At 41.1% G+C, this 13,151-nt stretch overlaps 1 protein-coding gene across 1 annotated transcript; it reads right to left on the reverse strand.

The window, feature by feature from the left end:
• Positions 1-9,254: 9,254 nt before the first annotated feature.
• LOC107190181 (serine protease 42-like) lies at positions 9,255-11,307 on the reverse strand. The gene is made up of 5 exons (XM_015578933.1): positions 11,059-11,307; positions 10,225-10,538; positions 9,880-10,148; positions 9,540-9,703; positions 9,255-9,452 (listed from the first exon to the last, which is right to left on the reverse strand). The coding sequence occupies exons 1-5, from the start codon at positions 11,305-11,307 to the stop codon at positions 9,255-9,257; spliced, it is 1,194 nt and encodes a 397-aa protein (XP_015434419.1).
• Positions 11,308-13,151: the final 1,844 nt, after the last annotated feature.

The following is a 13,151-nucleotide window of genomic DNA, read 5'->3' on the forward strand; positions in this document are numbered from 1 at the left end:
TCTTTCCCTCTCTGTCTCATCGTTCTCTACGTTTATCCCAGGAACGTATAGCGGGGGTCGCTGGGTTGGCGAGGTTATAGTGGTCAGACGACCAGTCATTCTATTAGGCGGCGATGCGACGCCAGGAGGCCTGCTAACCTTCAAACGTCGTCGTTCTCACCTGCACCCGCTTCTCAACGGGAAAATATTGTTATTTTCAACAGTTCTGCTTTTTTCTGTCAAACTTTACATTGTGATAATTACAACTTCACAAATAGGGTAGAAAAGAGTAAATAGGGTGGAAACAACCCTCAAAGATAACCTTAAAAAGAACATGTGTCAAAATATTTGTACGGGAACGACTTTCTCGCAAAGTTGCATCAAAATCAATGGTTGACACTTCAGTGTACAGTAGATCTTCAATGAGTGTTCGAATGCTCCTCGGCACTGCACGTTAAATATTTCATAAACTAATAGCCATATGCGACTGAAACAAATATCATTGCCTTCAGAATTTCAAGCTCTATGACTGTACTCAAACTCATTAAAAAGTCAGCGTTACACCGGAGGACATGTCTTTGTCGGTGCCGAGAAGTCTTCGAACACTCATCGAGGATTTACTGTATGTTCCCTCGTAAGAGTCACTCGGAACGTCTACGCGTAACACTAAAACACTTTTATGTCTGCAAGAAACATACGTTCATTTTTCTAGATCTTTAGCTAACCGCTTGGTTACGTCTCTGGCGTCGAGGCAGCTACCGATAGCTGTGTGCTTCCTCGTTCCTGGACGAGTCGTTCGAATAGAAAGGCGGCATCAAACGGGGAAACTGTGCCGACCTACCTCACCTAGCCGCGGCGAACTACCAGAAAATGGAGAAGATTATTTCACGGTGAGTAGGGAGGAGGGGTGGGGGGAGGCCGGAAGTTGCACGAATCGGTGTACTTTCTAGAATTTTACGAGACTGGTTCGCGGTTCGAGCAATTTACAGCCAGCCACTGACACAAATCCGCTCGTTGCACAAAGTAGATCGTGCCGTGAGGCACTTAGCTCGTGACACGTTGAAATGAGTTTCGGGCAGACATACATTCGGATCCATAATAATTAATTGTTAATCATTGTACAAGGCGGAACGTAAGCACACTCTACACGGAAGTTCACCGTATCTACCCTCCCTGCATAGCTATGCATGGGAGCTCCCAGACATCTATTCCTATAAAATCATCAACTGAAGCAAAACGATAGCTAAAAGACGTTTCAAGAACCTGTCTCAAATCGGTACCCTAAGAAATACCAGCTAGAAAATCGCCTCGCTTTTTTAGTTCCACATCAGTTGTGGATTTAACAAATCCTTGACGAATCCTTTCGCTCAGCTTTGAAAGCGATGGAACTTTGTTCGAACAATGCTACACTAATGAGAATTGTTTGATAATGAAAGTTCAAATATACAAATATATATTGTACTTTGTACGTTATTTGTGACTCTTTTGTAACATATTTATAGTCATTGGATTTCTTATTTATCTTACTTTCAATATATTTTTTATTTTTATTATAACGTTACCGCAGGAACTCGGCTGGTTTTTCGTGAATATCTCGTTAACAAAGCCTCGGATAACATTTTTACTAAGGAAAAACTTGTTTCAAATCACCTCACGAGTCTCCCATTTTCGTGACCTCCAATATTTTTGTTACACCCTGTATAGTCGCTGTCTCTCGTAGGTGAAAATCGCGGGCATATGCTGACGCTTGGACTCGCTGTCACGCGATCGTCGCCGGGCACACTGTGGTGCCAGCTCGTACGGCATTTCGTTGTTGCCTGTCTGTCAGCGAAGGCACGATTCGATAACCTGCGGATTCGGGGTCAGTATGGCCGCCTTTTATATCCCGGAGACGGTGAAAAGTAGCCTTCAGTGACAGCTGATGCGTCCCCGTCGCGAATGGAGAACGGACTGCGACATCGCCGGAAAAAAAAACCACCAGCGTCGACGTGGTTCTTCGCTAACGAGGACAGGCAGGCAGCAGCTTTTCACGCGGTTGGCTCAATGAGCGATACACGGTGTAATTAGACGATTGAATGGCCGCGAACAGAACGAGGCACGGGACCGGCAGAAGAGTGGTCCTTTTCTTTTTTTTTTCTTTTCTCACGTTTGTCCGCGACAAATACATCGCCTTTCCCCACGGGTGAATGGGCCTGGCCCTGGGCGTCGTTACCCGTCGAAATACGACGTAAAAGCGCGGTGAAGTTCTCTAGATTCGTGATTATGTACACGGTTCCCCAGAAAATATGAAACAGAATGACTCGAGAGTTTTCAATGCAAATCGCGAATGGTATACCCAGGCGAAGTTTGTAGACAGGGCGGGGAAAACCAGTGGGATAAGCTTCTTTTAATGGCTTTCGTGGATTTCGAATAAAATGTACGACCGAAATATGGACGTGTAGCGAATTGCAACATAAAACGTTCTTCCTCTTGCACCGGCCTGTTCTTTTTTTTATCGTGCCTCACCTCAACGCCTGAGGGATCTCAATGTCCCCGTAACATAATACAGAAAATCTTCGATGACCGTTCAAAGGTTCCACGGCACTGACAACGAGAAGGCCCTAGGTGTAATGCTGACTTTTTAATGAGATTCAGCTCAGTGATAGAGCTTAGAATTCTGAAGCCAATGAAATTTGGTTCTGTCGCATATGGCCGTTAGTTTATGAAATATTTAATGTTCAATGCCGAGGAACCTTCGAACGCTCATCGGTGATTTACTGTAGTAAACCAAGTTCTGAAAAGGGTCAACATTAATATTTGCTTCAAACTAAAAAACGCACATAGGCAAAACTGTTGTCGATGGGGTGACGAATGTCAATGATTTGCTAATTGCTCCCTAAAATATTCAAATTCGCGTACAACCCACCTTGGGAAACACTGCGGCTTACACCGAGGAAGGCCAGAGCTTGAATTTATAATTCCGAGGAAACCGCGAGCTGGCTAATAACCAACGCCGGATTGGTATAGGGGTGGGGAGGACATTTTCTAGAGGGGCCCCTTCTGATTGTAAGTTTCCCATTGCATTATGATTAAGTGTTATTTAATTTTATTCAAAATAAATTTCAATCTTTGAAGATTTATGTATTTCATTCCATGTTCTATTACAACAATTTGTTAGTCCTCTCCCCACGCTTTTCAACCAACGGGCTCTACAAGGTTCGACAGCCTCGGGCCCCAAAAATCTTAATCCGTGCTTGCTAATAGCCGTTGACCGACTGAACTGTCACCCCCTGAACCATGATCGATCCAGTGATAAGTTCCCTTCTCATAACGACATTCCATCAGTCTGCGTGTAATCGTTGTAAAAAAAAGAAAGAAGCAGAAAAAGTTCGCCACCGCAAAAACTCATTCGACGCGGCAGTGACTCGATTTTTCCCAGTTCCGTGATAACTTTTTCTCCCAAACCCCTTCCTCGCGAGCGCATGGCGAGCCGCGTAGGTGAATGACAGTTGCGGACAGTTCGTACACAAGCACGTTCCACTGACCCTGGGTGGCTAAAACGACCCAGATGAGCCGAAACGACGTACCCCCGCTGCACGTGCTCATCTGCAGTGGCACTTTTGTCCGAAGCTAATCTCCGGGACACCCAGAACACAACTCCTGTCCGACGAAAGCCCCGCGACGACCGTTTTCGCGGAAGATATTAGGATAAGTTTCATTCACACAAACTTCGAAGCGAATCCTCGACCTTCGGAAACCACTAGAGACCGTGGCAAAGTCTACGAACGACGCTTGAGCCTGAACAAATTCGGATTCATAACTCACATGGCGGCAAAGTGATGGAATCTAGTACAGGCATGGCGATCACCTATCGCACGTATGAAAACTTTTCAGATTCTTTTTTTTTCTGTAAATTATTCAGATTTTCTTTCTTAATTGTTATATTAATATGGTCGAGTTAAATGTCGTTGGTACAAAGCATTTGGCATCCAATGTACAACAGCAAAGGCAAAGTTTACGACAAGTGTACGAGTTCAACTTTATGAAATTCTGTATTATGTTCAAAATTGTAATCAATGACATTCTGCAAACTCTTTATCTACACTGAATTTACCTATCTCTGGCATCAAACGAACCATTCCATCCGTACGTCGAGTAATAGGAGCCACACGGAAAAACTGTTCAAGACACGGTACAGCGTGGTTCGTGTTCGGTTCGCAGCTGTTCCTAAGTGGACTCGGAAGCTACGAAGTTCACGGCGCACACCGAAACAAGTTGCATCTGCGGAGAGGCACGGGAAGGGAAGGCCAGAAGAGCAAGTTCGTGGTTGGCTCGACGCGGGGTGGTACGAGAAGGTAGATGGGAACGAGGGTAGAGGCCGTTCGCGGAGAGAGAAGGGGCGAATAGGTCGATACGGTAAACTATTGTCCGGCTGGTGAAGTGTTTCAGGAGAACCGGATGGGAAGACGGGTTTGCGCGTCGGTTAGGTGTATACCCTGATTTGCAACGAAACGCGAAGATATGACATGATCGTCAACCGCAACGATGTTCCAGCCGTGTCCGAGAAGATTCTGGCGCCTCTCTTCAGGCCCGCGTAACATTTCGCGCCTCACCCCTTTAATCGATACGAACAACGCGTACAATGTACCACGGACAAGGTATAGGATAGACCAAACAGGTAACGTATTTTCGTCTCATAGCACAGACGAGATATATGAATAGACCTAACATGCAATATAATTTTCTGTCGCATGCTTCGAGGGCGTCAGAAGCCCCCTTACCATTTTAGTGTCAATACCCGACGTTACCGATAAGGCATGAATTCTGAGTATTATTAGCACAAATGAAGTGTTATATATTCCATTCATATTGCGTGTATCTACATATGATTTGACAGGAATATTCCATTCTACATTTATAAATGATACCAGACGACGACATTGAAATATTACATTACTAATTATAAACATGGCATACAAGAAGACCCTAGCCTAGCTAAGGAACACAACAGATCAATGTTACTACTCGCGGATATGATTGCATATCCGCGTTCACTGTACTCGCCAAATTTAGCACGTATACAACCAGTCGCCCGTGCCGTTTCGGACCTATCGTCCTACGGCATGATTGGGGACCAGAGGAATAAAAAAGCATGCGACTCACCCGATGATAGAAGGACTCCGTGTAAGACAAGAATCTTGAATCAAGTGGAGCTTTGCCCGTGGACATCTTATTGAGCACTCAGTGATGAATGTGAGCTTTGCTGGACGACATTATCCTGAAAATCCTGACAAAAAAAATTATTAGTTACTACTCTTTTAACACGTTAATATTCTTTAATTCTTTATATAGAAGATACTTATTAATTTAATAGAATTCAGTCATTAAGAAAAAGACCCTACTGGAAATTCATTTTTATAGACAAAAAGACTAATAATGATTCTTTAATAAGATATTTGACTCTACATATTGAACAACCCACGGGTGATCCCATTGTCAAAGCCATTGCAAGACATATAACATAAGTCTAGCAAACATGTTACTTTGACTCAAAAACCTACTCATCGCAAAATGTCTTCTTATACATGATCTCTAATATAATGTGTGTATGGAACACTTTTTTTTAATGCAAAGTATCAAATTTTTCAATCGTGCAAAATATGAAATTAGATCAAGCTATTCAATGATATTCTCATTGGATATCATTCTGTACTATCATTGTGTCATTATATTGGTTAGTGCAAGGAGGAAGTCTGAGGTTGTCACATTCCTCCACTAACGTTTCATTCATCATATATGTATTCAATATATTATAGCCTACAGAGATTCATATATACAATGCACTTATGGATACGCATTGAATATTAAGAGTATTAATAGTGCTTTGTCCAATTATAAAATGTTTATCAATTGTATCAGTAGTAGAAAATGTTATGTATAAGAAGACTCTACCCTAGCTAAGAAATACAATTGATCAATGTTACTACTCGAAGGTATGATAGCATACCCACGTTCACTGTATTCGCCAAATTTAGTATATATACAACCAGTTGCCAGTGCCATGTTGGACTAATTGTCCTATGACATGATTAGGCACTGGAGGAATAAAAAAGGCATGCAAAGACTCACCCGATGATAGAAGGGCCTGCAGTCATTGCTGGTGGAACTTCACAGTAGGATGTCCGTTTTAGTGTTTGACTAAAAACAAAAAGACAAGACAAATTTATTATACTCAATATTATTATTATTGATAAATGTTACACGCTAATTATTTAGTTTATAATATTTATGTATTATGTTGTAGCATAATACATAACTATGCTATAAGAATGTTTGTTTTTTTATTTAATCCACATCCTGCTTTTGTACATATTCAGAAAATCCTTACAAGTACCACAATTGCATTAGTTATGCATACTTTGATACAAAGCATGATAAACTATACAGCTTGTATTAATCAAATTTATATCCGAAACTGTATATAAATGCAAATACAATAATGTCATACGGAAAGACACGAGAAATTGTTTATTTTAATACGATTTCACGACCGAGATACAGTAAATCACAAACATTTCCAATTTGAATGTCTCGAAGTATTGTCGTTTAAATTTTTTAACATTCAAGGAAGCCATTTTGAATGCTTCAACTAAATATATGAATTGAAAAGTGCTCGAAAAAATTCTCATTTGATCTTAACACAAACTACGAAATCACGATTATTTCACTTATGGTTAAAAACAATATAAAAGTAAGTAATGAAGTGTCACTTTGTTGTTATAATAAATGTTATAATAAATGTTACAATAACTTACCAGAATTCACCAATTTCCCGCTGAATTCCGTTTGAAGGGACTCAACGATACTCAGGACGGTAGTACGTACTTCCAAGCCGAAACTCTGAAACAGAAAATAAACATGCATTTTAAGTAATTACACGACGTTAAGAATAGATACGTTACAAATGAACAATTATTGAACTCGTAGTGTGTCGCAAAGATTTGAAATTGAGTCAGAAATACGTAAACATTATATTAATTGGTACACAGTGAAACCGAAAAGTAGAGCGATACCTACAATATCGAATTAATTTGGGATTATTTAGTCTATATTGAATAAACATTATAGGACAGTAACGATAGAGAGCTAATGAAGGTACTAGTAATTAATATATATGAATAAAGATGAAAAGTAAATGTCAAACACTCACTTTAGCACGAGCAAACGGCTTCTACGTCTTATTGCGTCAACTTCTCCGAGACGAATGACACTTCGGTTACACTCGGCCGGTCTCGAGCAGTTCATTCGGCTATCTTCGGGGGATTGCGAGTAGCTGATTGGTCAGGTCAGAGCGGTAGCTTCCCGCCTAATCGACTTGGCGGGAAAAAACATGTGCACTACTCCAGTTTAAAAGCCGAATGTAACACTTGAAAAACATAACACCACAAATATATACATATGTATTTTGTCACTTATCTAGAAGATAACTTATCAAGTGTCCGTTAACATGTTTATAGAGAATACTAAATTTATTCAGATTTCACTTGATGGGAAGCGTGATCTGGGAAACTAACATATCTCTCATTCTTGTAGACGAAGCCAATGTCAAGATTGATAACAATCGAAAGCCGATCGAAAAATTCTTACTTTCTAACAAATTTGTTCGATACTTATGCACAAAACATAGTTAAACTCATTTAAATAAAATAATTAATATTTAATATCTCTCGCGAATACTAAGACAGGATTATTGTTTTATCATTTGTGATAAAATACAAATAATTTCCTTGTAAAACTTGATTACCATATCTACATCTTACATGGTACAAATATTAAAGGATAGTGACGATAGAGACCTAATGAAGGTACTAATAATTAATATACATGAATAAAGATGAAAGGTAATTGTCAAACACTCACTTTGGCACGAGCAAACGACTTCTGCGTCGTATCGCGTCAATTTCTTCGAAACGAATGACACTTCGGTTACATGGTGTCTAACGTAGTTCCTAAAGTCAGAAACTTTTACGTAGAGTGCGCTCGAATCAGCGTGATTTTCGTGGGACACAAAGTCCCATAAGATGTTAGGTCTATTCTTATATCTCATCTGTAGTCATAGTCAATGAAGGCTCCTCCGATACCCAACCCATCTGTTCCATTTCACTGTGGCCACCAATTTTACCGACAACCCCCAATTTTAGGTATTGTTAGCAGGAATAGGATATACAAGATGACACGTTCGTTTAATGCACTGTTTGGGACTGCAGAGGGTTAAATACTACATTAAGCAAGCTCCAATCACACGTACGCACTCTCCCCGTCGATCATCCGTTCTCTTGTTCGATGTGTAGCTAGCTATAGGGTAGGCTGGATGTACGCACTTTTTGATCACCATAATTATATCCGTCGTTATTAGAGATATCAAAAAACGTTTATTCACAGAGTGACCTAGTATTGAGACATTTTGATTAAAAGAATATTATTTACAGCAGGCATTCGTTTATTGCATCCTTTGGGGCTGTAGGAGTTAAATTCAGACATGTTACGATAAGCGAGGTCCAAATTACACGCGTGCACTTCCTGTTGATTGTTCGTTCACTTATTCCTTAGAAGTAGAATAATTCTAGACTTGATTATTGATCATTAGTAAAATTTCTCCTTTTGTATACAGTAGATATTCGTGTAATGTAGGCCCCTTTATTGTATCTTGGGAACGCCACTCGCTCATATGTATTTGGCCATCACATTGATTGGCCCTCGTTTATTGTATAATTCCTGGAAATTTGAACCTCTACAGCCCCGAATGATGCAATAAACGAATGTCTGCTGTATATATAAAAATAGACTCGGCACTGTACGGGACGGTTCGTGACCCTAGGAATCTGCAATACCGGCATCTACTGTACTTGTTTGATGTTGATTGGTCGGGATTTTTCGTTAATATCTCATTAACAAAGCCTCGGACAACTTTTTCGCCAAGGAAAAAGTTGTTTCAAATCATCCCTTTCAAGGACTTACAACTATATTGGGACAGTCTGTATACCGTTACGAGTTGCGAAATAAAAATAATGCTAATCAGAGATTTGAGGCTTTTACGGCCCGGCATCATGCAGTTCTCACCGTTGAAGCTTTCGGGTGTAACCCGGGTCCTTGTGGAATTGTTTACTGGATCAGTATCAGTGTGTCTTTTGATCCCCTGATGAAGCTAACTGCGAAATCTGGGGAAAACAATTCCACAAGGGCACGGCTTACACCCAAAAGTCTCAACATACAAAATTACTCAGTCTATTCTTAAGTTAAATATTGTAAACGGTATTGTCCAGATTATTATAAGCCATTTGATCGTCGATCCAGTTGCGTAAATAAGCAACATTAGCGTAAACACCTGGAGCACTGTTCTGACCGCAATCGATTCCCCATGCTACGATGCCCACTTGCTCGTACCTGCTGGGATCGTTTCTACTCGGGCACATCAAAGGACTTCCTCCATCACCCTGAAGAAGCAAATTCATACATCACATATGAAGTATAATACCATGCGTGTGTATAAAATTTTTAAAGGACTTAAGCTATTGTAATACATCGCAAGTGTCTTTGCCAGGCTCTCCACCGGCGCAGACGAAACTCTCGTGAAGAAGGAAATGTTTTCCTAATCTGGTTTCGCGTAAAGAACTTTGGCATCTATCGTGTGGAACGATCGGCAATTCAATTTTCTTCAGGATTATCTGGTAGAGGCCCTCTTTACCTGGAACGATCATTAGAGTCACGTACTCGAGGAACCATAAACGGCGAATTTCGAGTGGAAGCCTGTTGTTCCATCAATTAGCCTCCGATCAGGGCGACTAACGAATATATTCCAAATGGACAACAAACGGAGCAGCTGGTTTCACAATTAAACGAATTGAATCTAAATCTACTTACCGAATTTATCTTTTCCCCAGCCGCTGGCCAAGCATTGAAGTCCATTGTAGACGGTATTATATTCTGGCAGGCATATGGTATCAACATTTCCCGCGAGTTCAACTGGCTCGGATAAGATCAACAGAGCGACATCGTTGTAAAGAGCACCGGCGTGATATTTCTCATGGACGATCACCTTTTCCACATTGCGCTCTTGATACGGTAAGACCTCGTTCACTATCTGCGTGTCCCATTCACCCGCTCGAATTTTTATTTCGTGCAGTTGTTTCCTATTTAATGGACAATTATCAAGATGATTATTCCACAATGTGCAACGAATACAAGTTATTCAGGAAGAAACCGTACCCTCGGACGCAATGAGCAGCTGTCAATACGACCTGTACATGGATCAGAGAACCACCGCACTTGAACTTCAACTGCTCCTGAGTACCGAATCCGTTCGTCTGGTCCATCAAGATCGCCACCATCCACGGGAACTCGCCGAATTGAGCCTCGCCGTCGTACCCGGTGATCCGGAAACCAATACCATCAGGGTTCCGTTGCCCGCAGCCCCTTCTTTGAGTGGGCCGTGGCATAATTTTTTCTGCAAGTTTCAGCTGATCCGGCGGTTTACAGCAGACGTCCAGCTGCTTTGTGCAGCTAAACCGAATAATAGAGACCTGGGTTCTATGTGTCTCATTGTGCTCTACGAGATTATAATTTTCTAGTGTTCGATAGTCACAGAATCACAAGATAGACGATAAATCGTGTGAAACTCCTAGTGTTTTTCAATATCTCTGGATAGGCCAGGTTATCAGTCAGGGGGGGCAACAATATTAACAAATCGCCTGCCACAGTGAAAGAGGCTGTACGTAGCCAGACAAACTTTATTCTGTTTTGAAAGTCATAAATCGTTGAAAATGTATGCGTTTTGTTAATAGAGGCTGTTGGTCATGTTTTAAATTAAAATTCAATATTAAATATTACACAAAAACTTTGTAACTTTGGGAAGGATGGGGGGGGGGAGCCAAAATCCAATTTTTTTCTTGTAGGATGGGGCAAAAGCCACTTTTTCCGTGCCCCCTTCCACCAGGCTACGCTCATGTTCTGAACGTAGAAGTTATCGTTATTAGTCGTGTATAAATTTCATACAAACAACGTTGATTCTACCCTAAGGACTAGTCTTTGAAAAACTCACACATCAAACTTAGGACTAAGAATCCCAACTCCGTCGACCACGATGGTCCCGTTGCGACAAAGGTAGTACGGCACGCATTCGCAGTCTTTCGCTTGCGGTTTCAGCTGATTCAGTACTCCAATGTCGGTTGGCGTCGTTGAACTCTGCTGCTGCATAAACACAGTTGAGATCGAAGAGTCCAAATCACCGGGCTGTTGCTTACTGATGGGCGATTGACTGTCGGGTGGGAGCCCGTACACATTCAATATCATGGCATCTAGATATGAGCTTGATTGTGTCTGAGGCGCAGCCAGAGAATAACTGGTCAGAGCCAGTATTAACAATAATTTCCACATTGCGATGCTCGAGGTCCTGGAACAGAAACAGTAGGAAATTCTGTAAAATCCTAAAAAATTTGGTGTACAGACAAAAATAATAATTATAATCATAAACATAAGAATTATGTTTGTATCTTTCTATTCTTAGTTTCGGTGTTAAGTAAATACGTAAATAATTACTTTAAAATCTGTAAGTTTATTCTCTGCAACCCACGTACATGATATAAAATACATACAGGTGCCTGATAGAATGTCGGGGGAGCTGGCCCCCTCAGACAAAAATCCTAGTTACGCCAATACGAGATACCTGGGTATACTAATATTAATGATTTCTCCGGGTAAATGTTTAAATAAACACGGAAATTCGTTGTAATAGCGTTCAGAGGTGTTCAAGGTGATCAAGCGTGTTGTTGCAAAAGTTGCACTCCCGACTCGTCCGACAGCAGGGAAAATTTCAGGCGAACCGATACGCATTACAACGTGCGAACTATGTAAATATGTACGTCTAAATCTCGTTTTCCATTTCGTTATGATTAAATGTTATTTAAAATAAATTTCAATTTTTAATGATTTAAAATTTAAAGTATTTTGTTCTGCTGTATTTCAAAAAAGGATAGATCACTCACCGTGTATCGATCCCAGATGCCGAAGGACGAGTTGTCCATTCAAGGAACACCGCAGAATTGCGACGTGCCGGATACCGGATCCGCAACTTTACGCACACAGCAGCCAGAGGTCCAGGGAACATACGTGAGAATCTCCCCACCCAATCTTCACGATTCCTTGATTCCTCACGGAACACATATATGTATATTCCATTCATATTACGTGTATCTAATATGATTCGACGAAAATAAAAGTGGAAACCCCTCGACACTGTCTAAGGACAGGACGGTAACAGGGACGGGTAAACTCCGTTCGCGGGGGTGCTTAGACCCCTTCGTCATGAGGTCTGCCTCCCCCAGAAGTGGAGGAATATGGACGGGGCAGACTGGGAAAGATCGCGGGTGGTGATGCTGAAGTCCGAGTGGATCACCGAGGAGTTTTAGTCAGGTAAGAATCCCACAAAGCCCCCCCCCCCTCCCCCAGCAGAGACGGTACGCCTTCTAAAAGTTTCTCCCCGACAAAAGAAAAAGGGATATGTATGCGGTTGAATTTATTCATTAGTCGTAGGGGTACATTGGAACGTAAGTTTTCGAGAATTGGTCAACAAGAGGCGCAAAACATATGGCTCTGATATTATTTATAACCATCGGAAGCTGCGAAATGAAATGTCTGAGAAATCGTCCTTGTGCGTCTGTTTTTCCGTTTTATGAGAATTAGTGCCCGTTCAGCTAATCGCAGGTGGTATGCGAAAAAAAAAGGTCGCACGGACATGTAAGTAATATGGTACTGAATATTCTATTTCGTTAAAATAGGAATTGGAGTGGGGCAGGGAAGAGAGCTACCCTCACGACCAGTCCAAGAATACAATGTATTTTGTCTTCAGGGCATGCGTATATGTATACGTACCTACTTATACACGGGTACCCATGTATTAAAAATTACGGTGTATACGAAGAAATAGAAATAATTCCATAAAGTGTTTAAAATTTATTTTGTTTGTGTATATCTTCACATGTTCAGAGAATTGCTTGCCAAGGAAGCAATTTTACAATTTGTCCCTAACGTACTAACGACTTGTTCACGAGAATGCAATGTTCTAATAATAAACTACAAAAACTACTTTTATTGTAGATCATTATGTACAAAATAGTTGTCCTTAGCATTACGTGACA

The sequence above is a fragment of the Dufourea novaeangliae genome, unplaced genomic scaffold, assembly GCF_001272555.1.
Source record: "Dufourea novaeangliae isolate 0120121106 unplaced genomic scaffold, ASM127255v1 scaffold168, whole genome shotgun sequence".
Lineage (NCBI taxonomy): Eukaryota > Metazoa > Arthropoda > Insecta > Hymenoptera > Halictidae > Dufourea > Dufourea novaeangliae.